The sequence below is a fragment of the Furipterus horrens genome, unplaced genomic scaffold (assembly GCF_987537825.1).
Source record: "Furipterus horrens unplaced genomic scaffold, mFurHor1.1.pri manual_scaffold_5, whole genome shotgun sequence".
NCBI lineage: Eukaryota > Metazoa > Chordata > Mammalia > Chiroptera > Furipteridae > Furipterus > Furipterus horrens.
In genome coordinates this window covers 108,958,655-108,984,031 of record NW_028327175.1, presented here as the reverse complement: position 1 = coordinate 108,984,031, position 25,377 = coordinate 108,958,655, and the positions used below count along the sequence as shown (strand labels likewise).

Here is a 25,377-nt window from a genome sequence, read left to right as displayed (position 1 = left end):
TTACTGCAGTTACCACCTCTGGGCTGGTCTCCGTTTCTCTGCCCCCACTGTCCACTTTCTGCACAGCTTCTAGTCAAAATGAAAACCAAAGTCTCTCTCTCTCTCTCTCTCCTATTGCATTTAGAACAAAGTGAGTCTCTGCCTAATCACAACCCCCCTCATCACTCACTATACCCACCCACACTAGGCTTTCTGTTCCTCAAACACACAGGGTCATTCCCACCCCAGGGCCTTTGCATTTGCTGTTTCCTCTGTCCAGAACGCCCTTCCCTGGATCACTGGCTCCTTCAGGTCTCAGACTAGCATTGCCAGCTGCCAGTCTTTCCAGATAAAGAGCCAATCTGCACCCCTCCTGGTTTATTTATTTTACATGCATACACATCACCAAAAACAGCCTGTCTCCCTTCTTGTCCCTCACCAAACTATGAACTTCATAAATCAGGAGCCTTGTCTGCTTTATACACTAGTGCATCCCAGTGTCTGGCACACAACAGGCATTCAGTAAATATTAATACTTGTTGAATGAAGAAATGAATAAAAGATCAGCCCTGGCTGGTGTGGCTCAGTGGACTGAGTGCTGACCTATGAACCGAAAGGTTCCTGTCAGGGCACATGCCTGGGTTTTGAGCCAGGTCCCCAGTTTGGGGTGTGAGAGAAGCAACCAGCCGATGTATCTCTCACACATCAATGTTTCTCTCTCTCTCTCTTTCTCCCTCCCTTCCCATCTCTCTAAAAATAAATAAATGCAGTATTTTTTTAAAAAGAAAAGACTCAGTCTTTCTCTCTATAAAATGGGGCCATATCCAGCCTCCCTGGCAGGGTGGTGGTGTGGCTCCAAGGTAACATTTGCACACAGCTGGGGTTCTTCTCCCCTCATCCGAGGGCTCCCCATGGCCACCCCTCCTGGAGCCTGGTTCTTTCCAGATTCCCCAATCCCCCTGTCCTTGTGCCCAGGCACAAGGGTCCTCCTGTGAGCTCCCTGGCTAGCACTGCTCAGCTCCTCTACAGCTGGCCTCTGCCCACCTCACTGGTCCCCAAGAACAGCTGGGGGGTTGGCACCCAGAGCCCAGCTCCAACCTCATGTAAATGTGGCCTCCCATCCCCACTCCCTGTGGTATCCTAATGCAGCCTTTTCTTCAGAAACTCTTAGGGGTTGAGTCACACTTCCTTTGTCCCCAGCTGGGTTCACTCAAGGCTGATCTGCAAGGCTGAGGTTTTTGAGTCCTTCAGGTGACAGTGCTGCAGGCCTCAGTGAGCCTACCAGGAGGGTCATGCCTTCCTCACCCCCAGAAAAACTCAGCCCCAAGACAGTTAAGAAACTACCTCTTTTGGGCAGTTAGGGTATACTGGTTTGGAGAAACAGCTTTAGACTTGGACGCATGGTCGTCATGTCCATCCCTCTGCCTCCCAGCCTGAGCCTGCCTGAAACCCACCAAGAGGATGTACCTCCTGCCTTCAAGGGGAGGTCATTGAAATGCCCCGTGTCCCCCACTTTTCCTTCCTGCACCACGAAATAAGTTATCCCTATTCACTGCCTTGTTCAAAGGTTTTTTAATTTGTTTCTTTTCTGTGCAAACATGCACGATGGTGCTCACTCAGTCTCAATTTTCTAGAACAGTTACACTTTCCCAGAACTGTCATCATTTCAGGAAAAGGGGTCCATTACAGGTACAATACATGGGCCCATTTTCTTGTTTACCCTCTGGAAGATCAATCAGGTCACATTGCTCAGGGGAAAAGGGATCCTGGACTGGACTCTGTCTCCAGTTTCGGTTTGGAAAAGATGTTCTTAGAAGCCACATGTACACAGATTCGAAGTCATCCGTGGCACAGAACAGTTGGTCAGAGCTTCCAGGTAATAACCAGTCGCTTTTTGGGGTGATATTTAACCCATTTTATCACATATGTCCAGTGGAAAGAACTCAAGCTTTGGGGGCAGAATAATTCAGGGTCTGCCTCTTATTGGCTGTGTGACCTTGGGCAAGTTACTTAACCTCTCTGGGTTCCTTAGTTGTAAATTCAGGACACTTTTCTTTTTTTCTGGTTTGAGCATTAAAAAAAAAAAGGTGAAATTCTCATATTAACCATTTAAAAGTATACAGTTTAGTGGCATTTAGTACACTTACAGTATTGTGCAACCACTACCTCTGTCTTGTTCCAAGGCATCTCCATCAGCCCAAAAGGAGACACTGTGCCCATTAAGCAGCCACACCCTACTCCTCACCCCTCAGTATACTTTAAACATTAACCTGTACACTGTTGCACTTTCTTGGGTCTCCAGGCAGAGCCCCTGAAGAGGAAATTGTGTTTTCAGGCTGGGCCACGCTGGTGACAATAGACAACCTGCTGCCATTTACATGAAGTCAATTAGCCTGGGGCTGGGATTCTGCTGGCATCTATACATGAGCAAAGGTATGGAGGAACCTTTGATGAGGGAGGTGAGCGACAGTCTGGGTAGCCAGATGGCATGTATGGTTCAAGGAGATAAAGTTTGGGGTCAGATGGACTTGGCTTTTAGTCACGGCTGTACACCATGTGGCCTCCAGCTTGTCATTGGCCTGAACCTCAGTTTTGTCATCTGAAAAATGGGGATAACTAATGAGGTGATGTGGGTATAGCATTGTCTATCCACACTCCTTCATTGGTGTTCTGCATCCCCGCTGATCTGAAATACTGGCAGTTTGCCCAATGTTCCCATTCTCTCTCTCTCCTCTCTGGGCTCCCCACATGCAACTAGTTCCCTCTGCCTGTAATGCTCACATTCCAGGCATATGGATAACACCATCAGGAGATTATAAACCAGGCATCGATATACTCAGGCTTGTGTTTTGGAAAGATTACTCTGCCAGCAACAAGGCATGGGGCATGAGGGTGTGTGTGTGTGTGTGTGTGTGTGTGCGTGTGTGTAAAGTTGAAGGCCAAGAGAATCGTGGGATATTCCCAGGCTCAAACAGGAGGCCCAGGAGCCTGTCTTTACCTCAGCTCCCTTCTCCATCACTTCTCCGGCTTTGAGGAGCCATGAATGAAGGGGTGGGATTATGTTTTGGTTAATGTCCCTGCTCCATTCTCAAACCAGGAACCTGGCTACTCTACAGCTCTGGGTTGAGGTATGTAGGCCATGACCCAACAGAGGTTATTGTTAGAGAGGCCATGGGCAAGTCACTCAGCTTCTCCAAGCCTGTTTCCTCATCTGTGTAGAACAGTCTTTGCAGGGTGTGGGGATCCATGAGATACTGCCTACAAAGCTCTTAGGACAGGGTCTGGCTCAATATATCTTAGCTGCTTTATAAAAATAAGTTCTTGCTGAATACCCTCTGAATGCTTGGTATTGCAGGAAGCCCTGAGAATAGTCTCCTAAGGACTGGTTTTGTGACTTTAAGGATTGGTTTAGGATTTGTGGATTTTGCTGACTGGGGACATGCAATTTTTAGGGAGCAGTTGCACTTCTAGGAATTTATCTGAAACGTTCACAAAGAGTTAGCTCTAAGTAGGTACACAGTAACAATTTTATAAATTGAAAAATTGGAAATAGCCTTAATGCCCACCTCTAGCATATTGGTTAAATGGGTGATGAAACAAGTAGAATATTATGCAGTCATTCAAGAGGAAACATGTAAACATGTTTATTATTAAGTGAAAACAGTATACAAAACTATTTGTACTCAGTGGATTGAGCGTCGGCCGGCGAGCCAAGTGTCGCTGGTTCGATTCCCAGTCAGGGCACATGACTAGGTTGCACGTCAGGTCCCAGTTAGGGGTGAGAGTGAGAGGCAACCACACAGTGATGTTTCTCTCCCTCTCTTTCTCCTTTCCCCTCTCTCTAAAAATAAAACAAACAAATTAATTAAAAAACTATTTGTATATCATAATTTTCTATCTATATATATTTAAAGTTGGATGCTAATACACCCAAATGTTAACAGTGGATATATCTGAGTGGGTTTTACCTTCTTTCTTAATTTATATTTCCTTTTCTAAATTTTCTACAAATGTGCATTTTTTGTGTGTGAAAAAATATAGTAAAATATGTATTAACTTCTAAATTATTTTATAATGTTATTAAGGAATGTCATTTTTACTAGCTATCCCTGTCCCTCTTCGCATCCTTTTCTCTTGACTCAATTCTTATCACTCCCAATAAACACGGGCTCATCATGCTACTATTCCTTTCAGTACAGTATTTACTAAATTAACCCCAGTACCTTCCTATGCAGAGATGTAAAGACGACTACTCACATCCCAGGTAATTTGCATGCAGCCAAATTTTGAAGTGCGTTAAACAGGGAGTTCTTTACCTCCCTCCATTTATTTATTTTCTTTTCATTCATTTCATCCGTCCTCCTAGCTTGGGGACGGTTACTTACTTTACGTACACTGGCACACCGCCGGCGGCTAGTCGGCGGGCGGGCGGGCGGGGGTGGGAGAGCTGCTCAGCCGGGAGGTCCCGCCTTCTGTCCGGCCATTGGCCGGCCCCACCAGCTTGCCTCTGATTGGTGTTCGTGGGCCGGGCCTCGTTGCCTCTCAAAGTCGGCGGGAAACAGCCCGCCTAGTATAATGGCGGCAGCTGTGGCTGACTCATTTTCCAGCGGCAGCCCAGCGGCGGTGAGGCTGCCGTCGTCCCCACCACTCAAGGTGCTGGCGGAGCAGCTGCTGCGCAACGCGGAAGGCGGCCCGGGCGCATGGCGACTGTCACGGGCGGCGGCGGGCCGCGAGTCGCTGGAGCTGGCGGCCGTGTGGATGCAGGGCACGGTGGTGGCGGCGAGCGGCGGCGAGGCGCGGCTGCGGGACCCCAGCGGGGCCTTCTCGGTGTGCGGCCTGGAGCGGGTGCCGCGCGGGCGGCCCTGCCTCGCCCCAGGTAATGGCCAGAGTCTGACTCGGGACTGACTCTTGCTTTGTGCAGCCAGAGGCAGGGCCTGGTCGTCCCTCTGCCGGGCCTTTGCCGGTGCCGGTTCGCCGCCTCGGGGCCCTGTCTTCCTGTCCCAGCCCCAATCAAGCGTCATCCAAACTGATCTGATGATAAGCATCCCTTTCAGAGGATTTTTTTAAGTGTAGAGTTTCTAGGACACCCTTCCCCCAGTCCTCCTAGTCGTAATCCCCAGGAAAGGGACCCCCAGCATTTGTATTTATAACAAGCCCCCTCCTGGTAGGTGATTTTTCCTCCCATCAGGTTTTGGGAAATACTTCACTAGAAGACGTCTGTTTATCTTTTATGTCTCGGAAGCCCTGCTGGACCCCTAGGAATGGGGAGCCCCACCTGTACCTGTCCTTCATGAACTGCCTTATTCTGTAGGTCACTAAACTTTGTCTTTAAAACCAGTGGTGCTCAAACTAGAGAACGAATCGGGCTCACCCCCAAGGCTGGTGAAAACTCTTGGCTGGGCTCCCCCCTCATGCTTCTGTGAGCAGTAGGTGGGGAGAAGATTTGCGTTTCTCACCAGCTCCAGCTGAGCTGTCACTGAGCTGTAGGGCGTTGCTGGCCTGGGGCTCACACTTTGAGAACCACTGGGCCAGAAAGCTAAGGGACAGATCAGACTGTGCCTTTCTGACAACTATCTTCAGCATTAGGTTGAATTCCTGGCTCTGCCTCTTTCCAGCTGAGCTGCCTGGAGCACTTACCTTAACCTTTCTAGATCCGTCCTGCCTCTGTCAAAAGGAGCTCATAATTTCTGCCTGTTATGTGGGTTTAATACATAAAACGCCTTCACACAGCTCCTGGCTCATAGTGAGGGTTCGGAAAATCGTGACCCTTGTGCCCTAGCCCCTGCCCGGTTCTTCAGCCTCCCTCCCCGTATGCACCCTGCAGCAGCCTTAGTCCGACACAGGATCAGTGAACTACAGGCTGCCTCTTCTTTTCACGAGGCTGCCAAACTAAAAATAGTTTTACATTTTCAAGTGGTTGAAAAAATTTTTTTTAATATTTTTTGATGTGTGAAAAGTACATGAAACTCAAGTATCAGTGTCTATTAAGTAACGTTTTATCACGACACATTCATTTACATAATATCTAGGGCTGTTTTCACATTACAACTACAGACTTGAGTTGCAACAGACACCCTGTGGCCTTGCAAAGCCTGAAATTTTTACTCTGGCCTTTTACAGGAAAGGTTTGCTGAGCCTTACTTAGCCTAGCATGTAGCCCGAGCTGCTCGGTGTCTCCCGTGCCTGGTCCCAGCCCTGGCATGAGGTTGGCACCGGCAGGCACCTGAACCTGTCTGACTTACTGCCTGAATGCCTGCGGGCAGGGGCAATGTTAATTAATACCAAGTCTTGATTGACAAAGCCTAGTTAACTGACTTCAGGCAGGGAGCTAGGAAAGTAAACAGGCCACTAAAGCAGTAATATCTAGGCTTGAGCACAGGTTGCCAGAGGAGCAGAGGAGGAACAACTGGTTGAGGCTTGTAGGGTCAGGGAAGGCTTACTGGAGGAGGTGACCCTGAAGGATGTGTTGGACCAACCCTCCCAGGTTGTTGCCCTAGGACTAAGGGGATCCTGGGCTGTGGGACTTTCAGTTTATTTATATATATATTTTTAATCCTCACTTGAGGACTTTTTTTTTTTTCCATTGCTTTTAGAGAGGAAAGGAGAGAGAGAGAGAGAAACATAGATTAGTTGCCTTGTACATGCCCCAATCTGGATACGTGTCCCTACTGGGGATCAAACCCACAATCTGGATATATACCTTGACCGAGAATTGAACTTGCGACCTTTCGGTTTACAGGACGACACTCCAACCAACCAAGCTACACTGGCCAGAGCGGGACTTTCCATTTTAAAACCAGAATAGCTGGTCACCCTATGTCCATCTGAGGCAGGAGATTGTCCAGGTCTATGGAACAGCTTGAGAGCCCTGTGCCTTTGGGAAGCCTGAGACATAATGTGGAGCAGCAGTGAAAGGTGGGAGGGCTCCCATCCTGCTGAGCTGTTTGTGAAAGAACCTGCCTGTTTCAAGGTAGCCTTTAGCTATGTTCACCACATCGGAGCTGTATCCCCGCTGCTTTCTTCCCTGGAACAGCCAGCAGTTTGTTTCCATAAAAGCCAGGTGCTGCGTGTGCAGAACTGAGTCAGATCTCTCCCTGCCCTCAAGTTGCTCCCAGTCTGCGGGGTGAGAGGGGAGAAACAAACAATGACCTAGACTGCATTCTCATCAGAGGGTCTGGAGGCAAGACCTGCATTTGAGAAAGGTCGCTATGGCAGCACCATAGGGATGTTTGTGAAGAGGAAGCAGACTGACTGGAAGCCATTGAAGTGGCCAGAGGATGAAGGCCTGACCAAAGTGAGGGAAGGGGAAGGGGAGACAGTGGAGAGACACTCGAGGGAGAGTGTATGGGAAGAATGAACAGGACTAGTAGCCAGGTTGTCTGTTCTTGTGGAGGAAGGCACACATGCCTTTGAGCTCATCCCTCTATGGGAATCTTCATAGTAGGCCTGCTGCTAACGTCTCCTGTTGGGATCTCCTTGGGCTTGTTCTTTCTTTCCTAGGTCTTTAGTCATCCTTTTTTTGAGGGTTTGCTCTCTACCAGCACTTTAGGACCATTCAGAGGGCATAGCAAGTGTATTTTTAGAGCTAGCCTCTGTCACTGAGGAACCCCACGTTACTTGCTCAAGTAGAATCTGGAGATGAGTTCAAATAAACCTAAGTACATCCTTCCAGGAGTTGAAAACCAGAGGGTCAGGTGTCAGTTTGCCTGGCTTCCTTCAGTCAGAGCCTTGGGGCCCGTGTGCAAACTCAGCCATGCTGTTGGAAGCCTTGTGATTAAAGTGGCCTCAAAGGGGCATGCAGTGGGGGCTGGCAGTGCACCTGCCCTTCCTGCTGTGTTTGGGGTTTTTTACACAATTGAGTTTTGTGTGGTTAAGACCTGCCAAGTTTTGCTTTCAAGGAGAGCCACTTCCCCATGGGAATGGGAAGAGAGTTGCAGTTAATAGGTCATTAGATCATCCTGATGGCAGCCTGCCCTCTTGTTGATTTGCTTATGTGTACCCAGCTGGTGGTCTGGATAAAGCGGGAGGTGGCAGGGCAGCATGGGGGGTGCTGTAGCCTGCCCAGATCTTTTGTCAACATCGAGGGAAAATTGGATTTGCTTTGGGGTTGTTAGGGGGGTGTCTGCAGAAAAGAGGGCTGGTCCCATGCACCAAGACTAGTCACATACTCTGTGGCATTGAGCAAGGAACAAGGACAAGAGGAAAGCTTGGGTTTTCTGCCCCTTCCTGAGAGCAGTCTGTCTAATTGTAGCTCATACTGTGATGTGAGTCTCTTCCATTCCTTGAGCATGATTGTTTTGTGCGTGATGATAGCTTGCTGCAATTTTTTTTTTAATATTTGAAAATTAGACACCAAAGAAGATAACAGATGTCATGCTCCCAGTTAAATATTGAACTTAGTGTCAATATATATACATATTGATCACTGACCACCTTGACAATTTGATCTCTGCTCTCTGCATTTTTTTCTTTAATGTCTCTAATTTGCCTCTCCGATAAAGTTAAACCCTTGGAAGGAACTGGATCTGTTTTGTTTTTGTTTTTTTCTATCAATATGAGCATTACCATGGCCTTTTTTTCTTCTAGGAAAGTATGTGATGGTAATGGGAGTGATTCATGCCTGCTTTCCTGAGCCATGCCTTCAGGCTGTGAAGATGGCGGATCTTTCCGATAATCCTGTCCATGAAAGCATGTGGGCACTGGAAGTAGAAGATCTACACAGGAATATTCCTTAAATGATGTTGGAAGTGTCATTGAAAACAACTGAAATTCTGAAAGGACTTAGGTTCTTACACCATGTTCCATGTGTATTTCTCAAAAATTTCTCAGAGAGCTGTGCTTTGGCTCCCCGAGGAGTCCAGATGTAGGGTTTCTGTTCTAAATGCTGCTGGGACACACACGCCAGTTCACTCAGCCCTTGGCTGCCCCTGTGCTTTGACGACTGTTTGCCAATGAAAAGCAGATGTTATGTCCATTCTCTCTCTCTCTCTCTCTCTGTCTCTCTCTCTGTCTCTCTCGCTCTCCCTCTCTCTCTCTTGGTTTATGTGTGTTAATTCTCTCTAAAGCACACAGAAATCTCATGTTGCATTTTTCAAGTTTTACTAGTGATGATACTCTTTCCATTACTGCTGTGACCCCATTTTATGATGCAGACTTTGAATCTCAATCATTGCCCATGGTGTTAAAGTGAATCTCAATCAAGTGTGGTTATGGGCAGGAAAATAGACTGCGTGGAAGAAGAATGACATCGTGGCCCCGTGTCTTCTCCATCAACAACTTCCACATCCAGTTCGCAAGTCAAATGGTTCAGCAGCCTCTCAAAGACATAGCTGTCTTTTGAACGCCACTCGACCTTTACTGTTCATTTTCCCTTAGATGGGGGTGATGGTAGGGGATGCTGAAATGCTTTCAAGATTTCTTGTTGAAACTAAAATCAAGATTGATTAAGAACAACTTTCAGGCAACCTCTAACTTCTGCCTCTTAATTTTTGGTGAAACACTGCAAGGGAGCATCCTCCTGGTATAGAGTTCTTACATTTTTGGTCTGGAATAACCTTTTGCTGTGATTGTATTGAACATTGGGTTTCTGCTCTCTGCTTCTAAACCAACCCTCTCTTTCCTTTAGATTGTAAATGTTAAAGGAGCTAGGTTTTGTTTCATCATTGCTGTAGTTTTTTGCTGGATTATTGATCACCTACCATTAATAAATTGTTTTATATGCTCTATGTTTTCTTAAAGAGCATCTTTTATAGGAAAAAAAGAGCAAAAATATAGTTCCCGTATAACCCCTTCCTCAGTTTCTCCTATTATTAACATCTTTTGTTCATATGATACACTTATTACAATTGATGAACCAACATTGATACATTATTATTAACTAAAATTCAGGGCTATTCCATTGTGCCATGCTTCGTTTATCCATTCACCTCTGAAGGACATCTGTTTGATTCCAGTTTTTGGCAATTATTAATAGAAATTTTTAGAGACGGGGGAAGGAAGGGAGAAAGGGAGGGAAAGAAACATTGATTTCCCACCTTTCACACGTACCCCGACTGGGGACCAAACATGGAACCCAAGCATGTGTCCTGACTGGGCATTGAACTGGCAACCCTTTGCTTTGTGGGATGACGCCCAACCAACTGGGCCATACTGGTCAGGACTGTGGACGTGTTTTCAACTTACTGGGGTAAATGCCTGGGAGCACACCTGGTGGTCGTGTGGTAAGCCTGCAAATGGTTAGCCTTGTAAGAAACTGCCAAACTATCTCAGTTCATTTGGGCTGCTGTGACAAACCCCATAGACTACTGGGCTTGAAACCAATTGAAATTTGTTTTTCACAGTTTTGGAGGCTGGGAAGTCCACGATCAACATGCTGGCAGATTCAGGGTGCTGCTTCCTGGTTCACAGATGGCTGTCCTCTCCATGTCCTCACAGGGCAGAAGAGGGGAGCTCTCTGGGGGTCTCTTACCAGGGCACTAATCCCATTCATGAGGGCTCTGCTCTCATGATCTGTTTACTTCCCAAAGACCCCACATTTCAACATGGGGATTTGGAGGGAACACATATTCAACCTATTGCACTATCTTCCAAAGTGCCATTTTGCTTTTCCATCAGCAGTATAAGTTTCTGTTGTTCTACATCCTCACCAGTATTTGGTATTTTTAGTTTTTGGATTTGCTATGTTTTTAAGCTATAGCATTTTCTTTTAAAGGTGGGCAAATTGGAAATAATGCATTTTTAAAAATTACTGATTTGGGTTTGTGGACCACTTGAAGCTTGTTTTGAGCAGGTTTATATTCAAAGTTTGGGGATTTTCAGGCAATGTTGATGAACTGTTTCTGGAACTTCACAGCCTTATACCTTAATATGAGTTCTTCATCTGTTGTTAAACTTGCTGTGTGACTGTAAGCAAGTTACCTAACCTCTCTGTGCTCTAATTTCCTCATCTATAAGATGCAGATTATACCCAGCTCATAGCACTGATGTGAAGAATAAATGAAGATGCATTTAAATCATGTTCATATGTGCCTGGCACATGGTGGCCACCGAATGATTATTGCTGGAGTAATAAGTTCTTACATCCATCAGTTGCCTTTTAAATATATATAGCAGAGAAGGAAAACTCTGATTCCAAAAAACCTCCGCTGCCTTGCGGCATACCTCTTCAGGGGAAAGGCTAAGGGAGTAAACCCTGACAGAAAATCCGGAGCCGGAGTCCCTAAGGCGGTTTGACGTTGTAGTCAACACCAGCAACTCCTGCGGCGCACCTGAAGCCAAGCTGTATTGACTCCGTCTTTCCCTTGGACCCTTCAGCTGCAAAGAGAGGGGGGGTCTGTTGCATGGGCAACAGCAGACCCTCCATATCACCCTGCCCAGGCTCTGTAGCTTCAGCTTCACTGGAGAGGACACTCCAGCGTCATCGCAAGATGTCGATTTAACACGGGAGGAGACAGATACCGTGTCACTCCCGAGTCGGACTGCACAGCCATTCTCGGCGGTGCAGATAGACTCTTAAGAAGCTACACCATCGTCTCTCGAGACGGACGGCTGCCGACGACGACGACGATATATATATATATATATATAGAGAGAGAGAGAGAGAGAGAGAGAACAATTTTATTTCTACAGAAAATTGCAAAGATAGTACAAAGAGTTCCCACATACCCCACCCAGTTTCCTTTGTTATTAACATCTTACATTAACATGGCACATTTGTTAAAATTAATTAACCAATACTGAGATGCTATTATTAACCAAAGTCTATACTTTAAATTTAGATTTCCTTAGTTTTTTTTTAAAGTATATTTTATTGATTACGTTGCTACAGTAGTCCTAATTCTCTTTCCCTTTGCTCCCCTCTGCCCAGTACCCCCTTCCCTCTAGCAATCCACCCCACTTAGTTCATGTCTATGGGTCGTGCATATAAGTTCTTCGGCTTCACCCTTTCCTATACTATTCTTAACTTGCCCCTGTCTATTTTGTAGCAACCAATTATGCTTCTTAATTTCTGCACCATCTCCCCATTTCTCCCCCTTCCACCTCCCAGCTGATAACCCTCCAAATGATCCCCATACCTATGATTCTGTTCTTATTCTGGTTTCCTTAGTTGGATTTTGCTTTTATTTTTTAGATTCTGTTGTTGATAGTTTTGAGTTTGTTGTCATTTTAGTGTTCATAGTTTTGATCTTTTTCTTTTTTTCTTTTTATTTACTTTTTTAAAGTATATTTTATTGATTATGTTGTTATAGTAGTCCCAATTTTTCCCCCTTTGCTCCCTTCTGCCCAGTACCCCCCTTCCCTCCAGCACGCCCACCCCCCTTAGTTCATGTCCATGGGTCGTGTATACAAGTACTTTGGCTTCACCCTTTCCTATATTATTCTTAACATTGCCCTGTCTATTTTGTACCAACTGATTAAGCTTCTTAGCCCCTGTACCATTTCCCCATTTCTCTCCCTTCCGCCTCCCAGCTGATAACCATCCCCATGATCCCCATACCTACGATTCTGTTCCTATTCTGGTTTGTTTGCTTAGTTTGTTTTTGTTTTTATTTTTTAGATTCAGTTGCTGATAGTTGTGACTTTGTTGTCATTTTAATGTTCATAATTTTGATCTTTTTCTTAAGTCCCTTTGACATTTCATATAATAATGGTTTGGTGATGATGAACTCCTTTAGCTTCACCTTGTCTGGGAAGCACTTCATCTGCTCTTCCATTCAAATGATAGCTTTGCTGGATAGAGTCATCTTGGTTGTAGGTTGCTTTTCATCACATTGAATACTGCTTGCCAGTCCCCTCCTGCCTGCAAAGTGTCCTCTGAGAAATCAGCTGATAGTCCTATAGGCAACCCCCTGTAGGCAACTCTCCGCCTCTCTCACTGCCCCCAGGACTCTGTCTTTATCTTTCACCTTTGGCATCTCAGTCATGATGTGTCTGGTGTGTGGTCCCCTCCGGGTCCAACTGGCCCGGGACCCTCCGTGCTTCCCAGACCTGTATGTCCATCTCCTTCACAAAATTTGGGAAGTTTTCTGCTTTTTTTTTTTTAAGTTTGTAACTGTCTTTTTTTTTAAGTATGTTTTATTGATTATATTGTTACAATAGTTCCAATTTTTCCCCTTTGCTCCCCTCCACCCAGCACCCCCCCTCCCCCAGCAACCCCTCCCAAGTCCATGCCCATGGGTCGTACATACAAGCTCTCATGCTTCATCCTTTTCATATAGTCTTCTTTTTTATTTTTTTTTCCTCATTTTTTTCAATTCTCACTTCCTCATTCTGCACTGGTTGACTTTTTTTCTTACGTCCCAGATCATTGATTTGAACCCCAGTTTCCTTCCCTTCACCACTGGTTTTGTGTGGATTTTCCTTCCTTTCACTTAGCATAGCCTTCATTTCTCTTATGCATTTGCCGTACTCAAGCATATCTGTCAAGCCTGTGAGCATCTTTATCACCAGTGTTTTGAATTCTGCATCTGTTAGGTTGTCTATCTCCTCATTGTTAGGTTGGCTATCTCCTCATTGTTAGGTTGGCTATCTCCTCGTCACTTGGTTCTCCCACTGGAACCTTGATCCGTTTCCCCTTTTGGGCCATACTCCTCTGTCTCCTCATTCTGATAGGCTCCTGTGTTTGTTTGCCTCAGCATCCCAGGTCGATCTGTCGCTCCTGTTACGTTGTAAGGGGCGGAGCCTTAGGGATTTGTCAGTACAGGGCAACCTGTTTCACCATGTTGTGGTGCTGTATGTGGGGGAGGGATCTGAGAGGGAACAGTGCCACATGCCCAGCACTTGCCCCCTTTCCAGGCACCTCTCCCACCTTCACACCAGACGGGCACCCTTCTAGCTGCTGCTCTGGTCATCGTTCCCAGAGTGGGTGGGTCTACGGACGTTCTAGGATCGTAGGGGCCCTTTAAACAAGCGGACTCCGCCGAGACCAGCAGTTTCTGCCTCCACCCCAACCCCCACTGGTCTGCACAGTCAGAAGCAATGAGGCTTGATTTTCCCTGGTGCTAGCACCATGGGCTGCGAGGTCCGGTGAGGAGCTGTGAACATTCCCCAGGTATCCCCCCTGACTTTTTAAAACGTGTGACTGCACTTTCTGCTGGCCTGCAGCTGCCACAGCTGCTGCCACCACCGCACCTCGTCCTCTCCGCCCCGGCTCCACTCCTCCTTTCTATCTGGATGAGTATTTCTTCTTTATATCTGTGTTGAATTTCCATGAAGCTCGATTTTCTGAAACTTCTGGTTGTCTCTAGTTTTAAGGTAGTTATATTCCTTCTTAGTTGTGGAGGGAGACGCAGGGTGTCTGTCTAAGCCTCCATCTTGGCTGGAAGTCCAGATTTCTTTAGTTTTTTCCCCTCTAATTTCCTTTTCCTGTTTCAGAATCTCACCCAGGATAACCCGTTACATTCACTCGTCATGTCTTCTTAGGCTCCTCCTGACTGGGACAGTCTGTCACTTGCTTTGATTACATTGACATTTAATTTTGATGTAGTCTATGGGACCTGTTATAGGATTCTTAGGTTAAAGCTTTATTCCAAAATATATAGAGTTCCCAATAGTAGTCCTTGCACTGGGTGTTTGGTAGGCCTCTTAAGACCTCAGGCTGAGGTTCCCCTTACTTGAAACCTTTTCTGCTAGAAAACTGAGCCAGGCTGCCAAGGATCTCCTGCACCATATCCTACCCATTTGTTCCCCCTAACTTCTGGTAAATAACACCTGATTGAAATTGCTAATTGGGCTGGCATTGCTTCCTGAGCAGTGAATGACTCAGGAGTGTGGTAGGTAGGAAAAGGATGGTGCCCTGTGCTTTGCTGACAGTCCCCACAGGTTGCCAGTGGCCCCCAGTGGCTTCGTGCTGGAAGTGTGCCGCCTCAGCATGTTAGCTGAGCTCTTGTGGTTTCCCTGAATATTAATAACTCTCACTGTTTCGGCTAGCATTTCCTCATTGACATCACCAAATGAAAACGCGTCTCGGGTAGAGGTTTTAGTGTTCTGGTGCCAAATCAAAGTCGGTTTATCACCAAGCACCCTCGCCAGACAAGGGCAGGCTGTGTGCTCGGGCTGAGCTGCTTCCCTTTTGAAATTGGCTCTTTTCTAAGAACTGAAAATAAGCACCCTAGGCTGTGACTTCACTTTTCTTAGAATTGCTTTACATTAGAAGAAGAAAAAAAGAAAACCCTCATTTAGCTGGTTTTGGATCTGAGTTCCCTAGTTCTTTCTGTTGCGTATTCTTGTAAAGCTTATGTTTTACCACAAAAATCTTATGTATCAAGTGAAGCAGGAAGAGGAAAGAATGACCATGTGAACTAGTTGTGTTTTGCCTCCTGTTCTGTTTGTGTATGATTTAATGGTCAGGGAGAAGAAGGACGTGGAAGGCACTCTATGTGGTTATCTCCAAATCCCGGGGGTACTGGCCATGACAGCGTGGTCCTTAATAGGTTACTTAGTTGCCTGTTAAGCCAGGGATTAATAAACTATAGCCCTCTAGCCAGATTGGCCCTCCACCTGTTTTTGTCATGTTCAACACAGTCATGCCCATTCATTCCGTACTATCCATGGATGCTTTCACACTACAACAGTAGAGTATGGATTGCCTGGCTGACAAATCTGAAAATATTTGCTACCTAATCCTTCATAGAAAACATTTGCTGACTCCTGTACTAAACAATGAAATTTACTAAACCCCATGTTTGATGTGTTAGTATGTTTTAATTTCCATTTTCATTAACAACAATGTCATAACTATTACAATTTCCAAAATATTTGCTCAAGGACCCTCTAAAAACATCTTGCTTGCCACTTCTGTCAGGTTACCAGATGGCCTGTGTTGCCCAGGTTGATGTTGCTAAAACTCAGGCCACAGTCCAAAGTCACTGAAAAGCTGCTTTATTGAAAGAATAAGGGGAAAAAAATGCATTTTCAGCCATAGTGACCTACATTTAGTAGACATCTTGTAGCCTGTGGAAAACGACATCTTGTAGGGCCCCTACCTGCTTAGGGTAAAGGAGAGACTTAGCCACACCCAGGCTTCGGTCCTGGTCCTTTCCTGACTCTCCCTGGGCTTGGAGGTCAGTCTCTGAAATGTAGATAATTTGTCCACAGAATGGTACCTGCTGGGTTCATGGAAACAGGATTAGAATCCCATTGTCAGTGCAGACCTCTGTGTGTAGGTGGGCACATTCTCTGTCTACATCGGAGGGACCTCCACTGATGTGATTGTGGCTTATTTATTTCTCCACCCAGCATCAGGCCTGTGTAACATATATGGGCGGTGAGTAAATGTTCAGTGAATGGTTGTTTTATAGGTAGGAAGACAGGAAATATACAAGCACAGGCACAATGTTCTTGAATTTACACTTGGCACACACAGCTTTCAAATGAAAGCAGCCGTTGCAGTCCATGCCTAAGTGTACCTTTTAGGTCAAGTACCCCCGGGGAATTTTGTAACCAGGCTGAGGGTGCTTGCTAGAATGTTTTACAGCAGTGGTTCTCAACCTTCCTAATGCCGCGACCCTTTACTACAGTTCCTCGTGTTGTGGTGACCCCAACCATAAATTATTTTCATTGCTACTTCATAACTGTAATTTTGCTACTGTTATGAATCGTAATGTAAATATCTGATATGCAGGATGTATTTTCATTGTTACAAATTGAACGTAATTAAAGAATAGTGATTAATCACAAAAAACAATATTTATGTATGTGTTTTCCGATGGTCTTAGGCTACCCCTGTGAAAGGGTCGTTTGACCCCCAAAGGGGTCGCGACCCACAGGTTGAGAACAGCTGTGTTAGAGTGTTCTGGAGTAGAGATAAGGATAAGGACGACTGGGTAAAGACAGGAAAGTCTGGAGGAAAAGGAGAGACACAGCTGAGTTCAAACAAACAAACAAACAAAAATCAGGAGTCATTAACCATCTCTGGATAAAGAATGAAAACTCAACCAAGAGCTCTGTGCCAGGGCCTGCTAGACGCCCCCCTGTGTGGGTTCACGTCACAGCGCTGTCGCCCCGGCGCTGTGTGGCCGTGGGAACGGCAGCCAAGGGGATAGTCCTTTGCCCAACAGCACCCGGCCGGGAGGCTGTGTCAGAGACAGGTCTCAGGCCAGCTGGTGTCCCTCCTTGCAGGGGTGGTGGCCAGGGCCTTCATTCTGAGATGGCTCTTATGGAGAAACGCTTCAGACCTGCTCTGGAAGCTCATGGTCTTTTTTTCCTTTCTTTTCTTCCTTTAGAATGTTGGGTAGTACAGTGAGCCCTGTGATATTCTCCCGTAAGGGCTGCTGTCTCCGGTGCTTTTTTCTAGGAGGATTGTATCAGCAGCCTTGCTTCCTCAGACTCAGCAGCCTTCTTAGTCCTCCAGTGAGAGCTCCGGGTCTTTACATTTAGGTGCTAGCACCCCCTGCTGGCCCGTGCCATCCGAAATGGGGTGGCAGCTGGGGACCACAGAAAGAAGCAAAGGAGCAAAACAGCATCTTAGGCTCCACAGCTGCTCACCCCAGGGGTGTTGCCCACTGTGGCCAGCCCATCATGAGGGGAGGGGCTGGGGGATGGCGTTGGGTTGGACAACCAGATGTGTTCCAATGGTCCTGTTTTGAGCCCCAGCCCTACTGTTTATTAATAGAGTGACCTTAGGAGGGTCACTCCCCTCTCTCGGAGCCTTATTTCTGTCTTCTGTAGTGGAGGGGTGATTTGGAGTCAGAGAGGTGAAGTAGCTTGTCTACATGGCTGTTAACTGGAATCCAGTCAGTCTCAGGCGAAAGGACAGCACCAGCACCATTTGCTGAGCAGGCTATGGCCTTGTCAAGCACGACTGCCGCTCTGCTCTTCTGAGCTTCTGTCCCCAGGACTGGAAATTACTGGAAAGCAAGAACAGAATGTGACTAACCGCAGCCACAGGCAGAAGATAAAATAGCCTCTCCCCAACAGCCCAGGGGCCACACAACAGCAACCCACCACCCTTTTTTAATCCAATTATAACCCAATAAAAGCTCAAAGCCCCTATCCCTCAGTGCTGGTGTGTCTCTACACTTTCTTTATGAATTCCTTCACAGCCCACATCACCAGCCACCCTAATATTAGGTGCTCAAAAATGTCCACTTTATTGGTCTTTCTGTCACCAAGCACTTCCTCAGCACCTGCTGGGTTCCAGGCCCTGGGGACACACACAGTGAACCAAAAAAAAAGACACATGGCTGCTCCCTGTGAAACGCGGTGTCTTCTTACCCTTCAAATCTCTCTGACCTCCCAATCTGTGTCATCTCTCCTGTTTACAACCTCGTCTCTGCTCTTAAGGACTGGTGATTCGATTGGACTCACCAGGATAATCTCCCCAGCTCAAGGGCCTTTATATAATTGTTACAGAACCCCTGGGCTGCTCCAATTGAAAACAAACCCACGGGCTCTTTAGTTAGGGGCCCGATTGCTCGCCGCCAAAATTATAACTCTCAATACCAGAGTTTGGTGAAAAGAAAAAGAATTATTTAACAGTTATATAGATTTAGTTATTTGCAGATTTCTGTTATTAAGTCTTATGCTCTTTAAAACACCCACAAACACATATCCTTGCCTCCCCCCCTTCCAAACCAGGCTAGTTTTAGGAAAGTCAGAGAAACTGTTTCCCTACTTTCCAAACACAGTTCAGCTTTACCAGCAGCTGCCAATCATTCAATCTGATTGGGGAGGTCCTTTCTGTGCTGTGGTGCCCTCCAGCTCTCAATGCAGGACTGCCTGGATTCTCAGCCTCCTTGCAAACTGCCTTCTTCCTGCAAACCGCCCAGATCTCCTCTCCTCAAAAACCGAATGGCGAGAGCCTCTTAAAGCAGCCTGGAGACCCCTTCTCCAAGCCACATGGAGAAGGCCCCTTCACCAAGCCACGTGGAGGGAGCAAGAGAGCGAGACCCTGAGAGCGAGAGCCCGGGAGCGCAAGAGAGAGAGTCAGAGCGCCAGAGCCAGAGCGCGAGCGCGAGTGAGAGCCCGAGTCAGAGAGCGAGAGAGTCTGAGCTAAAATGTCTGCAGCTGCTTATATGTCCCTGACTGCGTCATCTGACGCAGTGGGCGTTGCAAACAGTTCTGATCATTCACAGACCCTTACATAGGCTCTGTGTGCTTTCCATACCGTCCCCTGGTTCAAGACTCCTCCCATCTGCCTGAGGCTTTGGATGCATTAAAGCCATTTGCACAAGAAAGACACTAGCCACCAGCCTCAGGCATGTGGAGGCATTCCAAAAGCTGCTTCCTTCTCCCCATCCCCCAGCTGCAAGCTCTGGGGATTTTTGGACTCCCCTGTTTCTGTAACATAATCACATCAAATCACAAAAGCCCCTTTTGCCACAGAAGGTACCATATTCATAGGTTCCATGGATGATGTGGACATCTCTGGGAGGGAGGCATTCTACTTACCCAGCCTGCCTTCTGGCCCCTAAAGATGCGGGTCCATCCTAGATGCCAAATACATTCACCCTGTCCACCATCCCCAAAGTTCTCATTCCATTTACATCATCAACTCAAAGTCCAAAATCTCATCATCTCCACAGAGGACCCATATCTCTTCATCTAAATTATCTATTTCTGAGTGGGCGGGGTCTAGATATAATCCACCTGTGAACCTGTGGAACTCAAGAAATAAATTAATCTGTCACCAAAATATAATGGTGGCAAACTAGAGGGGGTGCAGTCTGATTCTGTCCCTGATCCAAGGGACCAGAAACATGATATGAGCAAGAAAGATGAAGAAGTAATGAGGCTTTAGTGCCTTGAAATACCGAACTATGAAGTTTCCTTTCCTCCTGAGCAAACCATAGAAGGAAAGGAGTTTCTCAGACCAGTCTGTTAGTGTTACATACAGAGCAGGTACCTCCCCCAAATCCCCATAGCCTGTGGTTGGGGGGTGGGGGAAGGGGGCAGCTTTCAAGATGCCTTTGCATATCTATGGCTGGTAGCTAGTGTCTTAGTTATGCAAAGAGTTTGGTTCTTCCAAGGCCCCAAGGAGATGGGAGGGGCTTTGACCACAGAATAGTGAGGAAAGAGCATAGGGGCCTGTGCAAGGTTCTGTGAAGGGTCAGAACCAGTTACCCTGCCCACTGCATCACAGGCCACAGTCAGGGACTTAAAAATAAGGCGGCAGCCATTTGAGAGAGAGATAGGAGAGGGAGATCCACCAAGTTTGCTGAAAGTAGAGGGAACTCCATGTGGTTTGCAAGGAAGTAGAAAGAGAGCGACATGGCGGTTTTAGAAGAGATCCATGCAGCTTTGAAAGGGCAGGGAGAACCATGCGTGATCCAGTGCAACAAGGCACGTGTTTTCCTGGACCAGGCCATTATATGGAGGCTGATGACATCGTACCCCAGATCCTGAAGGAGAGAGCTGGCAGATAAGGGAGGGGGAACTTCTGGGCATGGTTTTGGTTTGTAGCTCTTTGGGGAGCAAGGGAAGTGCTGGGTCCCATGGGAGAACAGGGCTCTGAGCTGTTGTGCTCACTGCCCTCCCCTCGTCGCTTAGTTCCAGGTTGGAATATGGTAAATAAAGACCTATTTTCCTCAACACTAGTTGTTGGGTTTTACACCAACGCGCCACGTGAAAGAGCCCCCTTTCGCTCTGTGACATTAGCACCTACGCCTATTCATTGAGATGAGGAAAGAGCAGAGTCAGAGTTTTCATTAAATATTTAGTGTCTGTTTTGGAAAGTAAATAAGACTCAAGTCTTAAGGTGCACAACGTTGCTGCCTCTGGGTGCATACTTCCCCAAAATACCACTGAGCCTGGCCATCCTGCACGTGGGCCTCGGGCCTGGAGGGGGCGTGGCTGGTTTCCAGCCCCACCTGGGAGGCTTCAACCTTGTCTCAACCCTATCTTTAATTAAAATCTGTGCAGGTGGGCTCAGAAAAATCTTAAGTGTTTAGAAAGCTCTCCAGGTGAATCTTATAACCAACCAGGTGTAGCAGCAATTTAGCTACAGTTTCCTGGCTGGAGGCAACTGACCAGGAGTCAGAGCTGCCCCAGCGCTGGATGACTGCTAAGCCCTTTCTCTCCTCTGATGGGGACCCTGGAGTTCTGAGGAACTGGGCCTTAGCCAGAGGAAGGACAAATGAAGAACGCAGGAGCCCTTAGGATCAAGACCAAGGGACCACTTGTGCTCCAGCTTCCCTGAGCAGGAAGAGAAACTGGATGGAAAAGCTCAAAGGACCTGGGCTAGACCACCCACCAGCTGTTCCGGGCCAGCCTCGACCTTCCTTGGTGCTGGGCTGCTGCTGAGGGCAATCAATGCAAGGTAGAGATATCAGGTTCTTTCTTTATAAACTGAGTCCACTTAAAGGAAAATATTAAGTGAAAAATAGTATGGGTAGTGCATGAATGACCTATGTTTGGGTAGACGGTTCACTTTTACTTGGTGTTCTTGAACAGCAATTTTCAGTCTTTTTCATCTCTTGGCACATAAACTAATTACTAAAATTCTGTGGCTCACCAAAAAAATGTTCTTTGCTGATCTGACCAAAAATAGGTATAATTTTGATTGATTTACAGAAATAGTAATAGTAATTACCTACACTTTTTGCTCCAAAGTGACTTTTTAAAAAAATCAAGTGCCTATACTTGTATATAAGGATTTCTAGTGCCAAGAAATTACCAAGAATTTACCAATCAGGTGCAACCTTATTATGCGAGGTGACCAATAAGATGCAACTTTACTATATGACCAATATATTTATGGTTCAAGACAGGGCATTCACATCAGACAGCTATTATGTTGCCTGTTGTCAGTTTTTAAATTTGACAATGTGAAGGAAAAGAGGTCAGTGCCCCTGACTAAACAGTTATGTATTGCATGTTTTAAAGAATTCTTACAGCATACCAGTGGAAAATCACTGTTCTAAAGTATGGTTGCACTGTCCGAAACGGTAGCCACTAGCCTGTGTAGCTTCTGAGTACTTGGCTCACTGTTAGTGTTACCCAATTTAGTAAATAAAAGTACAGGATACCTCCTGCTCCTTAAGCATGGGCTGTGCATGGCGACTTCCCTCCAAGGAGAACACCGTGGAAAGGCCTAGTGAACAGAGTAACTTTACAATGGAGATACCTGACAAACACATCTGTCAGGTGATCCAGGTCAACATCAACAGTTATAGATCATGCTGATAGTATATGCCCTTCATGTGATGTGATGAGGAAGGTACCTTACCTCTGTGATCTACCTGTACCAAACCCGTAACCCCCAGTCTACTCGGGAGAAAGACATCAGACAAATCCTAATTGAGAAAAATTCTACAAAATACCCAACTCTAGTATTCCTCAAAATTGTCAAGGTCATCAAAAACAAAGGAAGCTTGAGAAATCGTCACAGTCAGGGCAAACTGGATCTGTGCTAACGAATACCACAGCCACTTGCCCCATGTGGCTATTTAAATTAGGTGGCACTTAAGGAGACATGATGGCCCAATGTAATGTGCAATCCTGGAGTAGAAAAAGGACTAGAAAAAACTAGGAAATCTGAAGTAGAGTATGTCCTTTAGTTAATAATAATAATAATAATAATTTACACTGGTCCATTGACTGTAACAAATTTATCATACTAATATAAGATGTTAACGACAGTGGGAACTGAGTGTCAGGTATATGGGGACTCTGTGCTCTTGCCACAATTTTTCTGGAGATCTAAAATTGTTCTGAAAAATGAATTTTATTAAAAAATGCAAGCTGCTCAGTTAAGTTTGAATTTCACATAAACTAATACATTTTTAGCATGTCGCATGCAATATTTGGGACTTAGTTCTACTAAAAATATTGTCCATTTATCTGAAATTCAAATTCAAATCCTATATTTTATCTGAATTTGAATTTAAACATCTGCATGTGGCCAGAGCTGTCTGGCTTGCCTTCAGGTCAGCAGTTAAGAAAGCAGGTTAGACAACTGAGACCCTGAGAAGTTCTAGACTTGCTCAGAATCTTCTAATTCTACTTAACCCGGTTCCTGCAGAGAAGCAACAGTGCTCTAAGGGGCCTGTAGGAGCCCAGCATGGCAGCATTGGGTCTCCTGGAAGTCTGGAGATGCAATGAGGACACAGCCTGGTGGTTGTGACGCCTAGGACTGGTGCTCGAGGCCATCGGTCAGCGACCATAGTGCTGAGTAACAAGTCGGCACAAACCTGGCAATCTGTCCAACACAGCAGGGTTGGGGTCTCTGCTCAAGCCTCACTGGGCTAAAATCAAGGTGTTGACCTGCTGAGCTCTTTTCAGGAGGCTGTGGGAAGGGTCCATTTCCAGTCTCCTTCCGATTGTTGGCAGAATTCGGTTCCTTCCAATCGCAGGGCTGAGGTTCCTATTTCCTCGCTATCTGTATTTTGGGGACTGCTTTTAACTCCCGGAGGCTACCTTCATTCCTTACCGTGGATCCCCCTCCATCTTCAAGCAGCAACAGCATCAAATTCTTAAGCTTCTAATCTCTGATTCCCTCATCTGTCCTCCAGGCCCCAATTTAAAGGACTCATATGATAAGGTCAAGCCCACCCACTTTAGGGTCAGCTGACTTGGGACTTTATACCTCCAAATTCCCTTCACAGCAACACCTACATTAGTGTTGGGTTGAGAAGGTGCATATTCACCAGGGTGGGAATCTTGGCGGGAGCAGCTTAGAGCTAACCTCCACAATGACCTGGCAGACGCAAGAGCATGAGGAGTAAAGCAGGTTCTAGAGACGGACAACATGATTTCAAACCCCAGCACCACCACCGCTCCCGGTGCGGGTGGCCTGGAGCACACAGCCGTCTTGACCCTTTGTTACCTCGCATGCAAATGGGAGAATGACCTTGTTAAGCCTATGATGTGGACTGTACCTAACAGACTGATGCTCCTCTCAGTTTCCTGTGGCCAGAGCTGCCTAGCTTTGTCTTCACGGGCGTGAGAATAGGATTTTCTCAGTTTCCCCCACATTCTCCACCTTTCTGGCTCATGTCAAGGCTCTTTAAGGAGCATGAGCTCACTGCGTTGGGATCTCAGACTCCCCAATTTGGCAGGCTGGACCAGACTTGGCATGGGAAGGAAATGTCAGTGGGAAAAAATCTTTAAAAAAAAAAAGTATGCATGTAGTAAAATGTATATCCAATTGCAACATAAACATAATTGCACTCGTTGGTGTGTGTGAATGAGCCCAAGGTAGGCAGTGTTTGGTAGGCTGAAGTTAATTTCCACCCACTCCTTTCACAGCTCATGAAAGATGAGACCCTTGGCATTGTGTCTAGGGGAGACATTTTGCCATGAGAATCCTGTTTATTCCATGGTTTTGGGCCTTTGTACCCAGTTTGCCTGAAAATTTTGTGAACTTATTAATGGGGAAAGAAAGCATGAGGAATCATGGGTAATGTGGACGCAAGCAGCCAGTTTTGCAAAAGTTCCAACATGGGTCGTTTATAGCTAATTGGAAACACATGTCTCTTCTCAGTTGCCTTAATCCTTTTTGCAGGGCCTGGGCCTTAAGTGTTCCCAGAAGGTTTGAAGGGGTGTAATCAGCTCCCAGGGTGGTGACATGAGAGGCAAAGAGCTCATGCCTGCATGTGAGGGTCCTTCAGGTGCTGCCAGCTCAGTCTGGGGCAGCAGGCATGGGGTCTGTCACCAGGCTTCCTGGCCAGGGCAAAGAGGTAGGTGATAGGCATAGCAGAGAAGAGATTCATTCTGGCTTTAAATTTGGCTTTCAGAACTAAAAGTTCTGGAGGCAGAGTTTGGGACTCAGGCAGGAAAAGGAAGCAGCCAACATTTATGTTTTTACTGAGCTGAGGACTTTAACTCTTTGAATATAATAAGCAGTGTTTGGGTCTTTCCATCCTTTTACAAAGTTATTTTTAGAAAAGCAAAAAACAGACAGTCCTGCTCCTGCTTTCTCTTCCTCATTGGGTTTCTCTGTAAGAAAATAATCCTAGGGACAAATAGGTGGCTGGGCCATGGCCCCACCAGTGTCCTTAACAGGGAAACCTCTGTCAGTAGAGGGAACGCCGCCCTGGCTGACACCACGGGCTCCTCTGGTCCAGGTGCTGTAGAAGTAAAATGCCTGAGCTAAGGCCCCCAGGTCAAAGAGACCGCTGTGTCCCTGTTCCAGCTTTGCATTGGTCTCAGTCACTGCGCCGCATCTCAGAGCGGCACTACTGTGGTGTCATAGATGGGGGAACAACACCCTCCCTCCCCAGGCTGGCTTCAGGACGAACAGCAGCGCTTGGAGCCCCCCTTCCCACCACCTCCAGCAGGGAGCCACGGACCAGGACATGATACTGCTATTAGAGTTTTAAATGCTTTTGGTTTCCTCTTGCCTCCACTTCCTTTCTGAAATCCCAAAAGAGGCTTCTCAGGAAAGGGAGGGACTTTCAGATCCCAGAGCACAGCTGGGAATGGCTGTCCTGAGTTAGTCTGGCTGGCTAGAGCCCAGGG

The 25,377-nt window shown here is 46.5% G+C and overlaps 1 protein-coding gene and 1 non-coding gene across 2 annotated transcripts; one reads left to right on the top strand and one right to left on the bottom strand.

Moving 5' to 3' along the window:
* Window positions 1-4,507: 4,507 nt before the first annotated feature.
* Window positions 4,508-9,704, top strand: RMI2 (RecQ mediated genome instability 2). Its single transcript, XM_090279149.1, has 2 exons — window positions 4,508-4,855; window positions 8,566-9,704. The coding sequence occupies exons 1-2, from the start codon at window positions 4,555-4,557 to the stop codon at window positions 8,712-8,714; spliced, it is 450 nt and encodes a 149-aa protein (XP_090135275.1). The 5' UTR covers window positions 4,508-4,554; the 3' UTR covers window positions 8,715-9,704.
* Window positions 9,705-17,200: 7,496 nt separating this feature from the next.
* LOC150009268 (small Cajal body-specific RNA 4) lies at window positions 17,201-17,330 on the bottom strand. Its single transcript, XR_016511553.1, has one exon.
* Window positions 17,331-25,377: the final 8,047 nt, after the last annotated feature.